The sequence below is a fragment of the Bos javanicus genome, chromosome 25 (assembly GCF_032452875.1).
Source record: "Bos javanicus breed banteng chromosome 25, ARS-OSU_banteng_1.0, whole genome shotgun sequence".
NCBI lineage: Eukaryota > Metazoa > Chordata > Mammalia > Artiodactyla > Bovidae > Bos > Bos javanicus.
In genome coordinates this window covers 17216759-17240708 of record NC_083892.1, presented here as the reverse complement: position 1 = coordinate 17240708, position 23950 = coordinate 17216759, and the positions used below count along the sequence as shown (strand labels likewise).

General features: G+C 39.8%; 1 protein-coding gene across 4 annotated transcripts in view; it reads right to left on the bottom strand.

The window, feature by feature from the left end:
* VPS35L (VPS35 endosomal protein sorting factor like) overlaps nt 1-23950 on the bottom strand; it is a 138978-nt gene that overhangs the window by 40431 nt on the left and 74597 nt on the right. For all 4 annotated transcript variants that reach the window (XM_061401291.1, XM_061401289.1, XM_061401292.1 and 1 more), the window contains exons 19-26: nt 22334-22414; nt 16642-16704; nt 9962-10047; nt 8719-8799; nt 6709-6772; nt 4115-4213; nt 2477-2554; nt 1543-1657 (exon numbers count right to left, since the gene is read on the bottom strand). In XM_061401291.1, the coding sequence (XP_061257275.1) occupies nt 1543-1657; nt 2477-2554; nt 4115-4213; nt 6709-6772; nt 8719-8799; nt 9962-10047; nt 16642-16704; nt 22334-22414 (667 nt within the window). The remainder of the gene's footprint in view (nt 1-1542; nt 1658-2476; nt 2555-4114; nt 4214-6708; nt 6773-8718; nt 8800-9961; nt 10048-16641; nt 16705-22333; nt 22415-23950) is intronic.

Here is a 23950-nt window from a genome sequence, read left to right as displayed (position 1 = left end):
TCACTGACTCAATGTACGTGAGTCTGGGTGAACTCCAGGAGTTGGTGATGGACAGGGAGGCCTGGCGTGCTGCGATTCATGGGGTTGCAAAGAGTCGGACATGACTGAGCAACTGAACTGAACTGAACATCAATTTAATCTAATTAATTAATTTAATCTAACCTTCATTTTGCACATCACTGGGTTATTGGCAGAAGCTGTTAATTTTCGTTTTGTTTCCTGCAAACCCATCATCCTTACCAAAGCAGGCATTAGGAATAAGTTCCGCATCTGCTGACGAGTAATAAGGACATACTGGCTCTTGTGGGATTTGCAGTCCTCGTGGAGGAAGGGAGTGTCCAGACAATAAGAAAACAAATACACATAGTAAGAATGGGATTTGCAGTCCTCGTGAGGGAAGGGAGCGTCCAGACAATAAGCAAACAGATACACACAGTAAGAAAGCATCAGATGACAGCAAGTGCAATGACGACATGAGGAGGATGGTACGGAGTATGATTGGGAAGGTGGGGTTACTTTAGAGAGGGTGGACAGGAAAGGACACCAAAAGAGGCGAGGCTTCGCATCTCATCTCTGGCCCAGTAATCTTAGAAAATGCAAATATCTGGGAGGATGATCATTCTAGAAAGAGGGAACAGCAAGGGCAAAGGCTCTGAACTGGTAGATGGCTTAGTATGTTCAAAGGACAGAAAAAAAGCCGGCGCAGCTAATGCATGGTTTGAGCTAAGGACAGAAGGCAGCTGCTAGGTACAGCAGATCACGTGGGGACTTCAGGCCAGGTGTCTGGTGTCTTTGTCTGGTGTCTTTGGTTTGATCCCAAAGGTGCTGAGTGGCTACTGGAACACCCAGGAGTTGAGAATAAAACCAAGCAGAGTCTGAAAAGGTTTTTAGACAGCAATCATGTTTGAAGACTTTGGTGACACTGAGGGTCCGATGGGAAGGACCCAGCTGCCATGAACCCTAACCCTCCACCAGCACACCCTTCACCGGCATCCTTCCCTCCCTCATCTCACCTCACCTCACCCTCCTGACACTTCTTAGATTCACCTCCCAAATAAACTGCTCACACAATCCTGGTTCCAGGACAGCTCTGTACATCTTACAGAAACAGGTTTTAGGCAGAATTTTTATCCCTAACAGCAAACTATAGAGAGTATTCATTCCATACTGCTTAGATGCTACTCCTGTATCTCTGGAATTTCAAACTCTGACAACAAAAAATAATCTTGAATCTGCTGTGAATGAACAGGCCTAAGTTCTAAAACTCTCTAGGGATGTCTGAGCCACCTGACCTGACATGCCTGAGACAGATGTAGGAAGGTCCTTACAGGAAATAACCCAGGCTCTGTAATCTGTCTGACTCTATAAATGTGTATGTGTCCGAGGTGCTTCCTACTAAAGAAAAAATTCATCACTTATTGATCACTTTTTCTTTTCTTTCCTCCTTAAAGGAAGCTCTCTGCACGCATTCACACACTGCTGAGTCAGCTTTCCTAAGGAGCCAGGGAGAGTCTGAGAGAAGAGAGTGAGTGATGGGCTCACCTTGGGAGAGGCACTGGTTGGCCAGAGCCACCTGACCAGAATGCAGGTAGAGATTGAGGCGGGTGAAGATCCCCACCAGGGAGGGAATGGTAATGAAGCAGTAGGCAACGCAGGCCTAGAAGAAAGGGGACGAACAGCAGGTTAGGCGGCAACGCCATAACAGTGGATTAATATTCATCCATCATATATTTTCAAGTAAAAACACTTAATTCATCTCCCCATTATGAACCCCAATTTCTCCCCCTTGCCTCTGCTGTATTTCCCTTTTGGGGAGGAACAGGAGGTGCAACCAAGGACAGTAATGGTGTACAAAAATAAATCTTCATCTGTCATCACAGGAAGTGAATAGATAACACCTAATATTGATCATTTAGAGAAGCAGTTGTTAAAACCAAAATTTAAAACCATTTTTAAAACCAATTAAAAATGAATTAATTGGTAATTTGAAGAAGAAACTGCTAAAAAGAGACTGTGAGGAGAGAGGTATATGGTGAGAAAGGGCAGGGCTGGGAAGCTTATTTTCACTACAATTTTTTCAGTATGATTTTATTTTTAAAGCATGGATATGTATTATTTTGATAAAATTTTGAGCAGCTTACTCAAGAAACAAATTTCTTCCAAAGCTGGGAACTTGACAAGAGGAAAGAAAGTCCTAGGCTTCCCAGTTACTGGCACGAGCCAGATATAATTCAGCTGGTGTACAAAAATGCAAATCCATCTCAACCACCGCCCCTAATGCATATCAAAATTCAGACTCCTTTGATTGTTTCTTTTGAAAACATTAAGAAAATCGGTCAGTCCATGAATATGTAAGGAAAAATCTGGAAAATCAATATTAAATCACCCTTAATCTTTTTCTGGGAGGAACAATTCAGAAACTTGTGTAAGAAACAGCCCACTGGAGTTCAAAGTAAATCTTATCTTTGAAACATACCCGGACAAATGCAGCAGTCTTTCTAGAATGATTTCCCTTCATTACTTTCCTTGTTTCCATTGCCAACCGGTTCACACTCTAGATTAAAAAGTAAAACAGAAATGGGAATGAAATGATGGTTAATTCAGATTAAACATCTTCCAAAGAGATTTGAACGCTGACTGTATACAAGTTAATGAGAACAAGCTAACCAGAACCAAGACTGGTTCCGGAACCAAGACTGGTGAGCACCAAACCCTGAAATGGCAAAGGGGCCATCAGGCCAGAATCAGTCTCAGCTTGAGCAAACATCTCCAAGGGGCACTCACTGAGTTAAGTCATGCCTATCAACCAGCATGATAAATGACCATTTTCTGGCTTAATGAATAGCCAGGGTTCACTTATTCCATTTCCAGAAATCCCACACACTAAGTAAGCTTAAGATCTTAGAGATCTTAAGAGATACCTCCAAACCTGAAGATAAACCATACAAAATACCTCTGCCACACTGACGCTAACCGTAAGAAAGTAACAGCAGCCACGTTATCACTTATAGCACAGCAGGTGCCCTTCTAGGTGCTGTACATTCTTAAGCTCGTTTACTCCTCATGACTTTACAGGCTGAGTACTATTAACTCCCCTGACTTACAAGTCTCTACATTTAGGTCTTAAGTTTACTAATGCTACAAAATCTGATAATCAGCGAACAAATATATTAAAAGGTCATTTTCCTTAAATTTACATGAAGCAATTCAAGAGCCTTAGGGAACCTTTTCACAACAATTAAAAGTTTGGACCTATGGTTCCCAAAATGTGTACCATGTCACCCCAGGGTGTTACAGGAAAATCAGAGGGGCATCCCACGTTTTGGACAACCACAGAAGGACTCAACTGTTGAACACTATGCAAAGCTCTTGTGTACGGTAGCTCACAGACATGGTATCTTCCTTGCAGTGATGGCATATCTTTGCAAAACTGGGTTTTTAGCAACTGCTATGACAAAAAGTACTGTGCAAACATTAATGTAGGGGGAAAAAAATCTATCTGGAACAGGAAATTGGGTAGTGGTGTCCCATCTGATTTCAAGGTTTGAGAAGTCAAGCAATGCCTAGAGGTACATATACTTCATTAGTAAGTAATTATGATGATTTTAAATGGAATGCAAATATATACTATTTTTCTTTCAATTTACATCAAGTGTTGGTTCAGAGAGCAAGCTGTTAGGGCACAAATTCTTAAGTTGCTTGAACCTAATTTCTTAGTAAACAGAATTGTTATCTCTTCCTTTTTGCCTAAGGGCATCCTGAAAAGTTACTGCAAGGCACTGTGAACCAAGAAAACTGGGACTCTGGTTAGGCAACACAGAATTCCAACTAGATTAATTTCTGTAACGAAATAATCACTATAACTCACTCAGCTCTTTGCTGTTGACATGCAGGAGTGAGAATATGCAAATTTCAGAGAAAAAGAGGCCAATGAAACCACTCTAAGGCTCAAGCAAAGTTGTAGATTTTATTAACCTTTGAGAAAACATCTTTCATGCCTTGGGAACAGAAGCAATATGGGGCCAGAAGAATCTCAGATTAAAACTGGTGCGTGGCCTATCAATGATCAATAAACATGTATTGAGAGAATAAATGAATGAGTGAAAATCCTTACGTGAATCAACTGCACAAGAACAGGTTCCAGATTGCAAAACATTGACCTGGCCTCAACATAAAAACTCAGCTGTTGTTCAAAATCACGGCCAAAGGATACCTAGAATCAAGGAGAAAGAAGTGACAGTGTTATCTCTAGGCAGCTGTAAGCACACAATTGGAAAAGTTCCTCTGGAGTTTTGTGGGAACAGGGGAGGTGCTGCGATGACAAGACACCAAAAATTCCACAGATATAGATAGGTGGTATCTCAAGGGTATGCAAGCAAACACACATCTGTGAACTGGAATACAACTCTAACCAGATGTTACATTACCTTACCCAGCATACAGCGGAAATGTTACTACTACCACCTCATCTTCATGACATGGCCATTGGAGCAGAACATAAAAAGACCAAAGGGTATAAAACAGAATCTCAAAATGCAAAGAGGATTTCCTAGGCTAGAAGGAAACCACTGGAAAGGAAATTGTGGCATTTTGGGTGTCAGCTGCAGCCTTTTCACATAGATTTGGCGACTGGGAGTCATTTGTCAGAGGGATTCTCTAATAAGGGCCACACATTTCTGCTTCATGATGGGGATTCCAACCTTTAGCAGCTCACTGGTGGCTGCTCGAGCCATCGATGGATGTTAATCCACCATTAAAAACTTCTTCTTCTCCTATTTCTTCAAATTTATGAACAGCTGGTTGGAAGGACAAACTTTACTGCTACAACAATCATTTTTGTCCAGAAGAGGTTTAAAGTCATAATTTCCACTACAGCTATCAAGTTTCACATCTTATTTTCTCATATTCTTTCCCATTAAAACTTGTTGGTTTTCAGACAAACCCATAAAAGGATAAATATCACAAGAGCAGCATATAAATTAAGGGAACAAGAGAGGCACCTAGTATCAATCATAGGTACATTTCCTAACATGGGAATTAAAAGGCTTATCCTGAATTTTCATCAAAATTGGTATTTTACCATAGTTAAATCAACCTCTGTAACTGAATGAGTCACGTTTTTCAAGGTGATTTTCAAAGTGACCTACTTATTTTCATCTCAGTCAGCTTTTGTCTTGACATTTCTAACAGGAGATACTGGCTGAAGTGGGTATTTTAGTTTCGTGCACCGAGATTTAAGGCAAAGGTTGTTCTGGCTAGGATGGAAAGGTGGTTGTTCCTGATGAAACCTGCAACAATGCTGCCCACTTCACTCATCCCTCCCCAGTGTCCCTGTGGACTCTTCCCAGCCGGAGGTGGGTCTGCTTTCCCTCCCCTCCAGACAGCTGGCCCTGGGACTTGCTTTGACTAACAGAATGAAGCAGGAGGCAGCACTGATCACTGTGTGATTTCTAAACCTCCAAAGGCCCGGCAGCTTCTGATTCTGCCCTCACCAGGCAAGAGCCCAGACGTGAGCAAATGTTGAGAGAATGGTGGAGATAAAGAGGTCCCATGACTGAGAAATGAGCTGCCCCAGTCAACAGCCAGCACCAAGACCCCAAACACATGCTCAAGACTGTCCTGGATCCTCCAGCCCCAGTTCTGCCACACTTCTGACATCACAAGGAGAGGCCTGGTTACCCAGTCAACCCAAAGACTTGTAAGAATAAAACATTGTCATGTTAAGCCACTAAGTCCGGGATGAGCTGTCGTGTAGCGCTGAGTAACGAGGATGAATGGAGAGTGGACACCTGACATTTCACCCTCAACCACTCCCCAAATCGTTTTCAGCAGCATCTGAAGAGCAGCACATCAGGTGCTTCAGGAAGCCCCTTCTCCATGGATCCCCGAGTAGCCTACAGCTTAGAATTCTGGGCTCTCACTTTCGTGGCCCAGGTTCAATCCCTGGTCAGGGAACTGAGGATTCTACAAGCCATATGGCACAGCCAAAAAATGTAACAATAATTTAAAAAATAAAAATGAAAGAATTTAAATTGGCTTCATTGAAAAAAGAAAAAGAGGAAGCCTCCTCTCCCACTCTGGGTCCGCATGGCTTGGCTGCCCAGGGTGCCTGTCTCCCTGGCCTGGCCGGTGACTCTGGGTCCCCATGGTTTGGCCGCCCAGGGGAGCCTGTCTCCCTGGCCTGGCCGGTGTGTTCCTTCCTTCTCACAGCAGCAATCTGCTCAGGGACGAGCCGGTGGCCCAAATTACTCCAAAGACTCAGCCCTAGAACTTCTGCTGGAGTTCTTCCTGCTGCACTGCAGAACTGGAAGGAATGGAAACCCAGGGCTCTCGTGGGGAGCAAGCCTGCCTGGGAGGGATGCCAGGAGAGAAGAGCCATGAGCCAAAGACACACATAGCAGTTCTTGATGACACTACGGAGACCCCGAGTCCAGCTGCTCCTTCCGAGAGGTCCACCCCAGGACTTTATGTCACATCAGCCAGTCCCCCTCCCACCGTCCCCTTTTTATTTTTTCCTTAAGCCAGTTTGTCTTGGCTCTTCTTGCCCCCAGGGGAGTGCTGGCTAATATAAGTTGTTTTCTAATTTCATCTTATCTCCATAAAAATGAAAAGCACCAGGGAACATAATGTTAACTGCTTTCACCAGAGGAAGGATAAACAATTACATCACATTTCTAAGTACACTGAAACTTCTTCCCCAATACTTACCATTTTTATAAATCCATTAATCAAATATGCCAGCATTCTTTTCTCATCTTCAAGAGTGAGTGCACTAAAATCAATAATTGTACATAATTGACATTGAGGTAATAAAGTTTCCAAAGGAAAAAATAAATGAGAAATAAGTAATTTAACAGGTAAGAACATTCTGCATTTTCTAGATTTAAAAAACTCCCATATTTGTGTTTCTTTTGATGAAAATATGTAACCTAAATTAACATAATTTAAATGTGTTCCTCATCTCTCTTAGAGACACTGTTCTCAAGATATATTCATTAACAGCAAAAGAGAAGGTAATTCTCCCTTCTTTGGAATTTGGATAGCAAAGTTCAACTTCAAATTTTGTATTCCAGAGAACTTTCATTCAACAGTTTACTATAAAAAGGTTTAAATGTAGCAAAGTTGAAAATTATATAGTCAACACCAATACACCCTACTATTATCTTATCATTTTATAATATTTGCTTTATCACATAACTCTCCATTCCACCCTCCACTCATCAATCTACCTTATTCTGGAAATATAGCTTAAAGTAAACCACAGATCTCAGCTGCTTCGGTTTGATAGCAAAGTTAGTATAAATATAAATGAGAAAATGTCAAGTCCTTATAGTTTTGATAATATATGTGAAGGTTTATAAATGGTTTCCCAAATTTATTTTTTTTTTAATTTAAGAGTCAAAGACAAAGGTTCCTGTTCTAAAACAAGTCTGTATTGGCAAAATCAGCATTCTGTCCTCCAATATGCAACGTCCCCTTCATTCTTTGAGACTACATTTCCCAAAGCTCCTTTGAGGCTACAAGAAACCACATGACACTTCCGGCCAATGGGATGCGAATGCAAGTGATGTACAAAGCCTCCCAAACCGTGTCCCTAAAAGGAAGCTGCTGTCCTCTGATGCCTGCAGGCTGCACCATGAATGTGGTTGAGGTGCCATCTCTACCAGGAAGACAAGAACAACACCCTAGAGGGACAGGAGAGCTGGAGGACAAGAAACCTGGGCTCCTGGATGATGTTCCAGAGCAGAGCTACCCTACCCTGACCTTCTGGCTCCACTTCTCACAAGAGAAATACATCTGCTATTTTATTTAGGCCAAAAACACATGTCCTACTAATACAAGTACTTTCCTAAATGTCTTTTGGGTTTTTACGTATTTTTGTGCAACAAAAGTCTAGCAGTTCTACTTATTATGAAAAGTCTTGATATTTTGATTTTGATAACTAACGAAGTTGAAAGCACAAGTCATGAAAATAAAGATTCTACAATTCAGGGGGAAAAAAATAAAACAAAAGAAACACAATTCATCTAGTTGATGGTTAAGTTCCAAAACAATTTTCTCAGTACTTGTAACAGTTTCCAGTGAATCAAGCTGCTGTGTTTAAAAATTCTTTAGGGATCAAAATTTCAGCCACAGAGAAGCAGGAGTTGCCTCAAGCACAGTCAAATGGAAACATGTAATGAAAAAGAAAAAAAAAAAAAAAAGAAATACATCAAACTAGAAAGCAAAGGAGATAATCTGGATTTTGACCCAAAGGTAAGGCCAGTGACTAGGTCTGAGCCTCAAGTATACTGAACAAATAAGGTCCTTCATGTAAGGAATATATGCAACTTCATTTGAATTTCAAATAACTGGCTAATAATGAGAAAAAATTTAAAGGCTATGTTACTGGATGAGTGAACTCATTCTTATACTATCTGCTGCTCTCAGAAATCTCCAGGAGACACGTAGCATGAGTTCATTTGGATGAAACCAGCCTTTTCCTCCCAACAGAAATCCCTTTGTAAAAACATCTGCCATCTCATTTTCTCAGGAAGATTACCCTCAGTTCAGCCTCCCTCCTCCCCTGGATTGGAATGTCCTTGTTAACAAGAATCTTAATAGACCCCATAAAATAATATTATTCACAGCGGCCGCTTAAAGCAGTAATTCCCTAATGCACTATTATGTGGCATTAAGACTCAATCCAGGCTCGTTTCAGCCTTAAGCATGGCTTACTTCACAGAGTCGTGCATGGTCTTGCAAACGTGCAAAAGGGCGTTCAGAATCACGGGGTCCTTGGTGGGCTCCTGTTGATGCCTAAGAGACATTTGGGGATAAGAGTGAAAGTCATCTACACCAAGCACTAAAAGCATGGAATTAGTTCTCATCTACGGGACATATGTGAGAAGCAGTAAATTATCTGGTTGGCATCTAACATAGCTCAGCTCACCAGCAATGGGCAATGTTCTAGTTTTCTCTGAAATTTTCTTTAACTAACAAGTTTGCTCTTCTAACGTAACTTCTCCCAACTACAAAATCATGGTAAAACTGCCACATTTCCTAAGCCAGTCAAAGAGCAAATCTGTGTTCTTACCATGTTTCTTGAACCCCTGAAGCTGTCTACAACTGTGTTAAGTGCAGACAAAATTATTAATTTAGTTTCTCAAAAGACAAGCTCTTACAACAAATCTTCATGAAAGTAAAGTAGGTATACTCATTTCAAGCATATGGAATTAGTCTTTTAGAAAGAAAATACAAGGAAAGCTTAAAACATATACTCAACTAACTTCTAACTCAATTTTCCAAACTCTGCTATTTGAGCTTCATTTTAACACACATTTTTTTTTTTAAATCATATCTACATACTTAATGTTTAAAGTCAGTTTAACTTTTAACTTAACCCTGTTCTAAAGAAAAATACATTAGAAGTCACTGATTAAACTAGTTATATATTATCTAATATACTTTAAAATAAATATACATTCTTAAAATAAAAGTTTCTCTTCCATGTACTATCAAAGTATTTCATGTACCACCAGCAATAGTTTTGGGAAAGAGATTTAATCAATAAAAGGAAAGGAATTAAACTGAAAACCTATCATAAATCTACACATTGAAGATAGAAATCTTTCAAGCTCTGGTATGAGAGAAGATAAGTATGACTATCTTAAAATCTTAAAACTCCCTAAATAAATAGTACATCAATAGATTGCTCCTTCCCAAAACTCACAGGAATGAGATACTGTGGGTGATGGTCAGCCCATCTAATATTTATATTTATTACTTTGTCTTCTTAAGAGCTAATTGTAAACTTTTATCATGACTACTCCTTTTAATGTGGTTCTCCTCTCAATGTTATTTTAGGTATAAACACATCATTACATCATAGGGCCTCAAAGTGTATAAATTGATTTCTTATCAACAGGTTTCACAAGGGCAGTGGGAATCGAAGCTTCTGATTACTTTGTGCTATACTTACTTGATAAAAACTTCCATGATGCATTTGCAAACCTCCACCCGGACACTCTCTTTTTGGAACATGTCCAGAAATGGCAGAAATTTTTCCTAAAAAAGAAAAAAAAGCACTCTACCTGCAATTTACACAAGTTACTAGAAGAGATTTATAGGTTACTTTTTCTTTGAAGGTCAAAACAGAGGAAGAGGAGTTTTTTTGTCTTTCTGAGGCAGGTCTAATCAGGACTCGTGGAAGCAAGGAGAAGACTCTGAGGTGTTTTTATTACTTTTTTTTCTAACATAACATGGGCCTTTTTTTGAAAAAAAGTTATTTATTTGTAAGTGAAAGATAATTGCTTTACAATAGCGTGTTGGTTTCTGCCATACATCAACACGAGTCAGGCACAGGTGCACCTGTGTCCTCTTAGACCTCTCTCTCACCTCCCAGCCCATCCCACCCTTCCAGTTGTCACAGAACACCAGCCATTTTAATCATTTCTTATTTTTTACACGCACACACTGCTTTATTTATTTATTCATTTTCGGCTATACTGGGTCTTGTTGCTGCACATGGGCTTTCTCTAGTTGTGGAAAGTGGGGAGCTACTCTTGAGCTGTGGAGTGCAGGCTTCTCATTGTGGTGGCTTCTCTTGCTGTGGAGTGCAGGCTTCATAGTCACAGCACCCAGGCTCAGTGGTTGCAACTTGCTGGCTCCAGGGCTTGGGCGTTCAGCAGTTGCAGCGTAGGAGCTCATTAGTTGCGGCTCGTGGGCCCTAGAGAATGCAGGCTTCAGTACTTGTGGCACATAGGCTCAGTAGTTGAAGCTAGAGGGCTCGAGTCAGTAATTGTGGCACACGGCTTAGCTGCTCTGTGGCACGTGGGATCATCCCGGACCAGGGATTGAACCTGTGTTCCCTGCACTGGCAGGTGGATTCTTAACCACTGTACCACCAGGGAAGTCCCAGACCCTGAGGTTTTTTAAAACTATTACTATTAAAATAAATTACATGTGCCCAGGGATCAGGGCTGGGACCAGTTACTATTTTGGTGAATCACCTGGGCAATCCTTTTTTAAAAATTATTTATTTATTCATTTTTGGTTGTGCTGCATTTTCATTGCTGCCATGGGCTTTCTCTAGTTGCAGAGAGCAGGAGCTACTCTTCGTTGCAGCGTATAGGCTTCTCATTAAAGTGGCATCTCTTGTTGCAGAGAACAGGCTCTAGGTGTGCAGGCTTCAGTAGTTACAGCACAAGGGCTCAGCAGTTGTGGCACACAACTCAGGCTTCAGTTGCTTCATGGCATGTGCTGTGGTCTAGGGATTGAACTTGTCTTCCCTGCATTGGTAGGCAGATGTTTATCCACTGTACAACCAGGGAAGTCCTGGAAAACCTTTAGGTAAGTATAAGCTCATAATGTTCATGGGGATCTCACAGCAAGAATACTTGCAGTGGGTTTGCCATTTCCTCCTCCAGTGAACCAATTTTGTCAGAACTCTTCACCATGACCTGTCCGTCTTGGGTGACCCTGCACAGCATGGCTCATAGCTTCACTGAGTTATGCAAGCCCCTTCACCATGACAAGGCTGTGATCCATGAAAGAGAACTAAAGAGCCTCTTGATGAGGGTGAAAGAGGGTAAAAACTGACTGAAAACTCAACATTCAAAAAACTAAGATCATGGCATCCAGTCCCATCACTTCATGACAAACAGAAGGACAAAAAGTGGAGGCAGTGACAGATTTTATTTTCTTTGGGCTCCAAAAATCACTGCAGATGGTGACTGTAGCCATGAAATTAAAAGACACTTGCTCCTTGGAAGGAAAGCTATAAAACTTAGACAGTGTATTAAAAGCAGAGACATCACTTTTTTGACAAAGGTCTGTCTAGTCAAAGCTATGGTTTTTCCGGTAGTCATGTATGGATGTAAGAGTTGGATTATAAAGAATGCTGACTGCTGAAGAATTGATGCTTTCAACTGTGGTGCTGGAGAAGACTCTTGAGATCCCTGAACAACAAACAGATCAAATCAGTCAATCGATTCTAAAGGAAATCAGCCCTGAATATTCATTGGAAGGACTGATGCTGAAGCTGAAGGTCCAATATTTTAGCCACCTGATGTGAAGAGCCGACTCACTGGAAAAGACCCTGATGCTGGTAAAGATTCAGGGCAGGAGAAGAAGGGGGCAACAGAGGATGAGACGGTTGGATGGCATCACTGACTCAATGGACATGAATTTGAGCAAACTCCAAGAGACAGTGAAGGACAGAGGAGCCTGGCGTGCTGCAGTCCATGGGGTCGCAAAGAGTTGGACACAACTTAGTGACTGAATAGCAACAAAGCTCTTCTTGGTACCTGAAGGCAAGGCAGGCTTCAGTCTTTTTACGATTGTATAGGGGAACAGAGAAAGCAGAGTCAGAGTTGTTCATACAGTGGCTTCTGCATCCTGCCTCCACATTCAGTGCCGGTGTGACCTTAAGCAAGGCTCTCCACCCTTTCTTGCATTAGTTTCATTTGTAAAGTGGGACTCATTCTACCCTTGCTTCCCAGTGCTGGTCTAAAAATGACCTGAGGCAATGCAGAAAAGTAAATAGAAAAGATCAATGAAACCAAAAGCTGGTTCTTTGAAAAGATAAACAAAACTGATAAACCTTTAGTCAGACTCATCATAAAAAAAAGTGGGGGAGAGTCTAAATCAATAAAATTACGAATGAAAAAGTGAGGTTACAACCAACACCACAGAAATACAAAGGGCTGTAAGAGACTACTATAAGCAATTATATGCCGACATAATGGACAACCTAGAAGAAATGGAGAACTTCTTAGGAAGGTGCAATCTCCCAAGACTGAACCAGGAAGAAACAGAAATATGAATAGACCAATCACAAGCACTGAAACTGAATCTGTGATTAAGAAACTCCCAAAAAAGAAACGTCCAGGACCAGATGGGTTCACAGGTGAATTCTATCCACTATTTAGAGTAAAGCTAACATCTATCCTTCTGAAGCTATTCCAAAAAATTGCAAAGGAAGGAACACTTTCAAACTCATTCTATGAGGTCACCATCACCCTGATACCAAAACCAGACAAAGACACAACACATACAAAAAAATTACAGGCTAATATCACTGATTAACATAGATGCAAAAATCCTTAACAAAATACTAGCAAACCAAATCCAACAATACATTAAAAGGATCATACACCGTGAATCAAGTGAGAGTTACTCCAAGGATGCCAGGATTTTTCAATATCTGCAAATCAATCAGTGTGATACACCACATTAACAAATGGAAAAATAAAACCCATACAATCATTTCAACAGATGAAGAAAAAGCTTTTGATAAAATTTACCATCCATTTATGATTAAAAAAAACTCTCCAGAAAGTGGGCAGAGGGAACCTACCTCAACCTAATAAAGGCTATGTATGACAAATGCACAGCTAACATCATACTCAACAGGGAAAAGCGAAAGTATTTCCTCTAAGTTCAGGAACAAAACCAGGACGTCCATTCTTGTCACTTCTATTCAACACAGTTTTGGAAGTCCTAACAGCAATCAGAAAAGGAAAAAGAAAAAAAAAAGGAATCCAAACTGGAAAAGAAGCAAAACTGTCACTATTTGTAGATGACACAATACTACAGAGAGAAAATCCTAAAGACACTGCAGAAAACTACTGGAGCTCATCGACGAATTTGGTAAAGTTGCAGGATAAAAAATTATACACAGAAATCTGTTGTATTTCTATACACAACGAAAGGTCAGAAAGAGAAATTAAGGAAACAATCTCATTTACCACTGCCATCAAAAAGAATAAAATACCTAGGAATAAACCTACCTAAGAAGGCAAAAGGCTAGTACTCCAAAAACTATAAGATGCTAATGAAAGAAATCAAAACTGACACAAAAGAAAAGGAAAGACAGGCCATGTTCTTGGACTGGAAGAATCATTACTGTCAGAATGACTATACTACCCAAGGCAACCTACAGACTCGATGCAATTTCTAGCAAATTACCGAATTGCATTTTTCACTAGAACTAGAAACAAAAAAATTTTTAATTTGTATGGAAACACAAAAGGACCCCAGATAGCCAAAGCAATCTTGAGAAAGAAAAACAGAGCTGGAGCAAACAGGCTCCCTGACTTCAGACTATACACAAAGCTACAGTCATCAAAAAAGTATGGTTCTGGCACAAAGAAATACCGATCAATGGAACAGCATAGAAAGCCCAGAAATAAAGCCAAGCACATATGGTCAATTAATCTACAACAGAGAAGGCAATATACAATGGAGAAAAGACAGTCTCTTCAATAAGCAGTGCTGGGAAAACTGGACAGCTACATGTAAAAGAATGAAATTAGAACACCCTATTGATGCTTTTGAACAGTGGTGTTGGAGAAGACTCTTGAGAGTCCCTTGGACTGCAGAGATTAAACCAGTCAATCCTAAAGGAAATCAATCCTGAATATTCACTGGAAGAACTGATGCTGAAGCTCCAATACTTTGGTCACCTGATATGAAGAGCTGACTCATTAGAAAAGACCCCAATGCTGGGAAAGGCAGGAGGAGAAAGGGATGATAGAGGACGAGATGGTTGGACGGCATCACGGATGCAATGGACACGAGTTTGAGCAAGCTCTGGGAGTTGGTGATGGACAAGGAAGCTTGGCGAGCTGCAGTCCATGGGGTCACAGAGAATCGGACACTGAGTGACTGAACTGAATACACTATACACACAAAAAAACTCCAAATCGATTAAAGACCTAAATGTAAGACTAAGTACTATAAAATTCCTAGAGGAGAATACAGGCAGAACACTCTTTGACATAAATTGTAGCAATATCTTTTTGGATCTGTTTCCAGAGTAATGGAAATAAAAGCAAAAATAAACAAATGAGACCTAACTAAACTTAAAAGTTTTTGCACAGCAAAGAAAACCATAGACAAAATGAAAAGACAACCTACAGAATGGGAGGAAATATTTGCAAACAATGCGACTGATAAGGGATTAATCTCCAAAATATACAAACAGCTCATACAGCTCAGCATCAAAAAACAAATAATCCAATTTAAAAATGGGCAGAAAATCTAAAAAGATATTTCTCTAAAGACATACAGATGGCCAAAACACACATGAAAAGATGTTCAACACTGCTAATTCTTAGAGAAATGCTAATCAAACTACAATGAGCCATCACCTCACAATGGTCAGAATGGCCATAATCAAAAAGCCTACAAATAATAAATGGAGAGAGTGTGGAAAAACAGGAACCCTCCTAAACCGTTGGGAATGTAAATTGGTACAGCCACGATAGAGAACAGTATGGAGGTTCCTTAAAAAACTAAAAATAAAACTACCATATGACCCAGCAATCCCACTGCTGGGCATATAACCTGAGAAAACCATAATTCAGAAAACACATGGACCCCAATATGTTCATTGCAGCACTACTTACAATACCCAAGAAATGGGGGCAATCTAAATGCCCATCAACAGATAAATGAATAAAGAAGAGGCGGTACATATATATAATGGACTATTACTCAGCCATAAACAGGAATGACATAATGCCACTTGCAGCAACATGAATGGACCTAGAGATGATCATACTGAGTGAAGTCAGCTAGACAGGGAAAGACAAATACCACTTGACATCACTTATACCTGGAATCTAAAAAAAGATAAAAATGAATTTATTTACAGACAGAAATAGACTCACAGAGAAAACAAACTATAGCTACCAAAGGGGAGGAGGTGAGAGGGATCAATTAGGAGTTTGGGATTAAAACATATACATTACTCTATATAAAATAGATAACCAACAAGGATCTACTGTATAGCACATGGAACTCTGCTCAGTATTCTATAAGAAACTACATGGGAAAAGAAATCTGAAAAAGAATGAATATGTGTCTATGTATAACTGAATCACTTTACCATACACCTGAAACTAACACAACACTGTAAACCAACTATATTTCAATTAAAAAAAATGTATAAAAGCTCTAGCATAGGGCGTGGAGTGTGGCAAAAATCCAATAAATAACAATTTCTATTATTAAATAAACAAAAGCTTACAGCCCTGTGAGAGAACAGAAGCAGAAACAGGAAGAAGGAAGAGGGAAGCTGAGGGAAGGTACAGAGAGTGTTACTGCAGAGAAGTATGTAACTAGATTGGTACACACTAGACCGGTATGTACCCAGGGCACTGCAGCAAATGAGAAGGGTGTCACAGGATATTTTCAATTTCTAAGGAAATATAATAAATCTCAACTCTGTCAAGACACTCAGACAACTATAAGCTTGATATATTTCTGAGTTTCAACATTAAATTGTATGATAAAAAGCAGATACAATGCAAAAAAAAAAAAAAATCAATGTTCAGTTTAGTTCCAAGGTTTCAGAAGTTGTATGATACCCAGTAGGCACACACATCCCATAGAAAGTCATGAATGAAATAAAAACATATTTTTCTATCAGTCTATGCCCATTATTTTCACAATAATAGAAATATTATTGCTTAAGCTGCTTAAGTCATTATGATATAAATATTTAAACTGTTTAGACCAACTTTTTTTTTTAAATAAAAAAAGGAACTGTTAAGTTTTTTTTGGTCGAGGATACCATGAAAAATTTACTGAGACATTAAAGGAACCTCTGACTCAGATATAAATTTTTTAAAATAGTTCAAGATAGTTACTTACCACTGAGAAAAGAACTGAGAAATCGTGAAAGTGTGCAATTACTTTCTTAATTATTGACTGAAGCTGCAAAACAAAATGAAAAACACATCTTTAATAAAACTTGGATATTTTTAAAAAGGCAACCCTGTCTCATCACATGCAATCACAATTACAATTAGGGAAATCTGGAGTGCACAAGAACAGGGAATTACTCGGTTAGGTTAAGTCTTGTCTCAGTCTGAGTTTACCCATTTTATTCTAGACTTAGAGGAAGAACTTCTCAGCCTCAACCTCCTCTTCTCCAAAGCAGTATCGTGCTCACTGGGAGGATTAAATGGGATGGCTCGGTTACAGTGCTTAGAGCAGTGCCTGCCCTTCCAAGTTTTCTGATCAAGTCAGCTATGAATATTCAAGAGGTGGGCAAACTTTTTCTATCAAGGGCCATACAAGTCATCACAACTACTCAATTCTGCTACTGTAGCTGGAAAGCAGCCATTGACAATATGTAAACAGATGGCTGTCTGTAAGTTCCGATAAAACTATTTGGGCTACATGGGCCGTGATTTTATAGATCCCTATTCTAGCCAATAAAGAAGGCTGAGTGCCAAAGAATTGATGCTTTTGAATTGTGGTGTTAGAGAAGACTCTTGAGAGCCCCTTGGATACAAGGAGATCAAACCAGTCAATCCTAAAGGAAATCAACCCTGAATATTCATTGGAAGGGCTAGTGCTAAAGCTGAAGCTCCAACACTTTGGCCACCTGATGCAAAGAACTGACTCCTTAGAAAAGACCCTAATGCCGGGAAAGATTGAAGGCAGGAGAAGGGGACAACAGAGGATGAGATGGTTGGACAGCATCACGGATGCAGTGGACATGAGTTTGACCAAACTCGGGGAGATAGTAAAGGACAGGGAAGCCTGGGGAGTTGCAATTCACAGGGTCGCAGAAAGTTGGATACGACTTAGCACCTGAACAAAAATTCTAGCCCATGGTAGTCCTGGGTTTTTTGACTACTTCAGTGGAGAGACACTGGTCTGAGTCCGACAGTGGGGTCAAAGGCCCTGGCACTAACCACAGATGATGACACAGTCTGTGAGGCCTGTCCTGGATACCCAGATACTGATGTCCACCACCCCTCACCCTGACATGCATAGAGTCTATTGACACAGCCTTGGCATGGGAGAACCAAGGAGGGAAAATTTACTGACAACTATTCTGCTTATACTAAAAACACTGGTGTTTAAATCATCTGCAAAGTAAATGGCTCATGGTCAAAAATACAGAATACTAATAGTACACACCCTGTTTCATAATTAAACACTTGACTAGATCATCAAGCAAAAGGACTTCAAAACGTCATGACAATGTTCTGACACAGAGCATTCAAAGATAGTGCAATATGGTCTGGTTGAAATAGCTCCTGAAACCTTCTCCACAGCAACTAACCCTTTAGAACAAGAAATCTTTTTTTACTACTTAAGTACACTTACAAATGAGCTTCCCTAGTGGCTCAGATAGTAAAGCACTTGCCTGCAATGCAAGAAAACTGGGTTCAATTCCCGGGTCTGGAAGACCCCCTGGAGAAGGGAATGGCTACCCACTTCAGTATTCTTGCCTGTAGAGTTACATGGACAGAGGAGCCTGGCAGGCTATAGCCCTTGGCGGGGGTCAAAGAGTCAGAGACAACTAAGTGACTAACACTAACACACTTACGAATAATGTTTAAAAGATTTTTTTTTCCTTCAGTATTTCATTATGAAATGCTGAAACACAAAGAAAATTCAATGAAAATATAGAAAACACCCACTTACCACTGAGATTCTACAAGGGCTAACGTTTTGCTCTATTTGCTTTATCTCCTCACCTATCTAATTGATCCAGTGGTAGAATTTTTAAAATATGTGTAGATTGTGTATTTATAACTTTTTACCATGAAATCATTTCAAACTTACAGAAATGTTGAAAGAACAGTATAAAAAAACTCGCAAATTCTCTAAAGAAATACGTCATTAAAAAAAAAAAAAAACTCCAAACAGGAAACTAACATGTAATATAGTTTTATTAACTAAAATACAGATTTTGTTCAAATTTTACAAAATTTTATGCTAGTGTCCATTATTTGTTTTCATGGTACCTTAATCATGATTCCACATTGTATGTAGCTGCATTGAGCAACTTCAGCTGCATACAACAAATTCTGATAAATTCTCTTTTCGCTTTTATTGTTACAAATATTTTCTAATTTTCCTTGTTATAGTTTCTTAGATACATCCACTAATTAAAAGTGGACATTTAATTTCTAAATTCGTGGGTTTTTTTTTAAGTATCCTTTGATATTAATTTCTCATTTTGATGTTTATTTCTCATTTAAGTGCTTTCTTCTCTGCAATCACCTTCTGCATTTTTTCAGTCTTTTTTTTTCTGAGGCTTTCAGTGGCTAAGCCAAAGATCTCTCTTGGTAAATGTTACATTATACTTGAAAATATGTGGGTTATTTTCAAATATTTTTTGATACTGATTTCTAACATAATTCCACAGTGATAAGAGAACAGACTCTGTACGATTTCAATACCTTTAGACTCTGAAATTTTTGCCCCTTGTTTTACATTCCTGGATATGTTCCAGTGTCTCCTGATTTACAGTCTATGGGAACTTGAATTTGTATCCTGCTGTTGTGTGAAAATTATATACATCTTAATTACGTTGAATTGGTTCATAGTGTTTTTCAGGTCTATTATATCCTTCTATTTTTCTGTGTATTCATTCTACTAATTTTTGAGAGTTTGATATTAAAACTCCAACTAAAAATCTTAACTTATCTACTTAAAAAAACAACTGTAATATACAGTGGAACTATATATAACTTTGTTCTCCATTTTCCAAGTTTCCAATAAATGTGTTTTTATACTTTCATAATTTTTAAAAATGCTTTAAAAAAACTCCCATGCTCTCTTTATCCAAAGTCATTGATTTTTAGTATTTTGCTTGGACTGCAAGGAGATCTAACCAGTCCATTCTAAAGGAGATCAGTCCTGGGTGTTCTTTGGAAGGAATGATGCTAAAGCTGAAACTCCAGTGCTTTGGCCACCTCATGTGAAGAGTTGACTCATTGGAAAAGACTCTGATGCTGGGAGGGATTGGGGGCAGGAGGAGAAGGGGACGACAGAGGATGAGATGGCTGGATGCCATCACCGACTCAATGGACGTGAGTTTGAGTGAACTCCGGGAGATGGTGATGGACAGGGAGGCCTGGTGTGCTGCGATTCATGGGGTCGCAAAGAGTCGGACATGACTGAGCGACTAAACTGAACTGAACTGAACTTTGTTCTATTATCCTATCTATGTAGTAAGACGTATTACATTTTTCCTGAACCATGTTAAAGTAGCTTGCATGTGTCATGTCCCTCACCCCTGAATACTTCATTTGTATTTCCCAAGAATAAACATATTCTCTGATATTTCCATTTTGCCATTATCAAATTCAGAAAAGTTAATGCTGATATAACTTTAACACTTTAATCATTCATCTGTATTCCAGTCTTGTCAGTTGTGTCAGTACGTTCTTCACAGCGTTATTTTTTCCACTCTGCAGCACAGGATTCCGTTCAGGATCATGCAATGCATTCTGTTTTCATGTCTCTATAGTTGATTTAAAACAGTTCCTTAACCTTTGTAGCGCTGATGCCAATGATTTGGTAATGCTTTGGCTATTACTTTTTAGCATGCAACTCAATTTGGACGTGACTAGTGTTACCTCCTGATTAGAGTCAGCCATGCATTCTTGACTGGAATGCTACATGGATGATGCTGTGTCTTTCTCAGGGTACTGTATCTGGAAGCACGCGATATCCCACTTGCTGATATGGATTTTGACTGTCAATGGCTGTCCAAATTCTCCACCATAGAGTCAATATTTTCCCCCTTACAACTAACACTCATTCTACAGGAAGAGATACGAAAATCCTGCTCCTCATCAAACATCCCCTCCAGATTTAGCATTCATTGATGATTCTTGCCTGAGGATGAAGAATGACTCTTGTCTTTACTGAGATGGCTGCAAACAGTGATTTTTCAACCCTACCATTTCTTTCACATTTCGCTGATGGCACCTTTATCCGCCTTACCCCTAATCTATCTATTTATTTACCTATTCATCATAGAGGCCAACTCCTGCATTCCTATTTTACTCAACAGATTATAATTCGTTATTGTATTTATTTCTTTTGATGTTCAAATCGGGGCCCATGACAGCCCCTTTAAAGCTGCTCCTGTGCTCATTTCACCTGCCCACAGCAGTTCTTCCTTACTTCCTGGCACAAGAAAATGTTTCAGGCTCACCTTGCACCTTCCCTATCCTAGACCTGGAGTAAGCTAATTCTTCACAGACTCTTGCAGTTTTATTCTCCTGATGTGGCCCCCACTGAAGACAAAGGGCTCACAACCAATATGGGTAGCTGTCTGGAACATAGGCTCACCCCTGGGCATCTTTTATAAGTTGCTTTTGCATATAACAGAATCACAGTATAGTATAATTCCCTTGTCTCTTAGGAATGAACGGCATTAAAATTATTATGTTCAAGTTTTCGTGAATTGGGTCACTGGCAGTTAAGGTCTTATCGGAATTCCCCAACTAAAATTTTAACACACATCAGTCTTCATATGAGCCCGAGACCCTGACCACCCACAAAATCATGACCTATCTTCTCTACACATTTTATTTACCCTACTGTACTGACCAAAGCCTGCTGTGCACACCTGTGTCGTTTTTCATTCCATCAACAAATAGTTAGTGGCTGCTCAGTAAATTGTAATAGTGAGCCATTTTAATTAGCAAGTGGTGAACAATTCTTAAATGAGTAAAATGTAAGAATTCTAAAATTGTACAAGAATATGGAACTAATTTTCTTATATTAAGTGACTCAGGACACCAACCAATCATAGGCGATAAGTACAGAACATCATGTTTTCAAATAAAAAATAAAATCTTAATTAAGTTTGAAGTTACTTTACAGTTGAGCTGGATTCGTACTAGAAGGGAAACAAAAAATCTGCTATTAAGGACACTGAATCCACTGACAGAATTGGAATATGGACTGTGGAGAGGCCAAAGTAAGATATTAATGTTAAATTCCCTGAAGTTGATAAACTAAACTCTGGTTATAAAGGAGGATGTCCTTGTTCTTAGGAAATACTAATTGAACTCTTTAGAGGCAAAAATGGCATGACGTATGCAATTTACCCTCAACTGGTTTTAAAAAATTTTACATACACATGTAGGAATATGTGTGCATATGTATACAGACAATGATAATGATACAGTAAACATGGAAAATATTCACAGTTAGTGAATCTGGGTAAAAGATAATGGGAGTTTTCTGAGCTATTCTTTCAACTTCCCAATAAAATTTGAATTTATTTCCAAATAAAGGGTTAGCTTAACTGAAGAACATAGCCATCTTACTTACTCATGCCAAGTAGCTGTACATCCCACATCACACTTCACTCAATTCTCACAACCACTCCGATAGGACTGCTATTTTTCCCGTTTTTACAGGTAAGAAAACTCAGGCACAGCAAGACAAAGTAACTGATTAAAGGGCACATGGCTGGGACGTGGCAGACTTGACAGCCTGACCCCCATGCAAAATACTTACTTAATGCAACAGAATAAAATTCCTAACAATGTAGAAATGAGAAATATAAAGCTGTCACCTGAGGATAGGAGTCTTCAAAGGCACGATCTGGAGTCATGTGCTTGATGACATCGGCCAAAACGGTATTCACCTCTCGTTTCTAAGAGGGGGAAAAAGCAGATCTGTATTAGACACTGAATGACAGTTGTTGACCATTTTTTCTGGTAGAAAGAACTAACATTTTCAGAGCATAGCACACACCTTCCAGGGAACAGTTTCAACTACTCTGCTACAAGTAATGTCAGAGGGAAAATTCCACCCATATTACAGCCCTAAAGACATCTATGTCTGCACCAAGTCAGGACTGAAACACCAATCTCAGGGTTCTGGAGTATTACTGTCCCAGCTTTCCCTGAGTGCTGGTGAAATCCAACGTGCCACTCTCTGCCCGCCCACCCTGGGCCCCTCCCCGGTGCTGCAAAGAGCAGCGAGGCTCTGCGAGAAGAGCACGGGCTGGGTGACCCACTGCCCACTGCACCGCACTTTTCTCAGCTGTGTTAGGGGCCGGCCAACTACAGCCTTAATCCACCCTGGTACCTGTTTTCATACAACCCAGGAGCAGGGAATGATTTTTACATTCACATTAAAAGAATAATATTTGGTGACAAGGAAAATTATAAGGCAAAATTGTAAGGTATGAGCTTCAACTTTCAGTGCGCATAAATAAAACTTCCTAGAACACACTCACTCACGTTTGGTCTACGGTTGCTTCATGTACAGTGAGTGGCAATGACGGACGCGTGTACCATAACAGAGATCACATGGTCCACAGAGTCTCAAATACAGAAACAGTGGCCTTCTACAGAAAAAGCAAGCTGATGTCTGGTCTGTATAACCGGAACAGTGAAGTTTACTGACAAGGTCGATACGAAGCCATGCAGCGTACAGGTAAAATGCCTGGCACATAGCACACCATCTAAACGGTCGCCAGTATGTACTCGTTTAATGCTCATTAAACTCCCCAGCATGGACATCATTATCCCCATTTTACAGATGAGGAAGTTAAGGCTCAGAGAAGTTAAATGGCTTAGCCAGTGTCACAGCACTAAAAAAAAAATCTGACACTGGCAATGAAAGGAACCAAAGCTTCTTAGAGAAAGGGCTGATTCCAAATGTGGGATAAGAAAGTACAAGGGAGGCTGGAGCATCTTATATAGAAACCAAAGAAGGTAGCAAGGACTACAGAGAATATGTCAGGACTCAGAAGCCAACCCAATAAAGCACTCACTGGATCAAGATGGGACCACTGAGCATCAGTAAGAATAATATAACTGCGAGGATTGATACAGAGCAAATATATTTCAACCCAAGAATCCCTAAAGATACCAACAGCAACCACCACTCACTGGTCACCTCGGGGATGCTAGGAGGTTGACTCATTCTAAAAACTAGGAAGTAAGAAGGGCAAAAATGAGCATCTTGCCTTTCTGTACAAACTGTACCTCAGGGTAACCAAATATGTGGCGTGAAAAGTTTCTCTTCATATCAATACGTACCCCAGCTAACAAATACAGGAGAAATGATAATAATTCTGAAAATCACTATTTTGCAACCCATGATAAACCATGAGATGAATGCACTTTGGTGGCCGCTCGTGTTATGGAGAAACAACCAGATACCATGAGCCTTCCAGGAG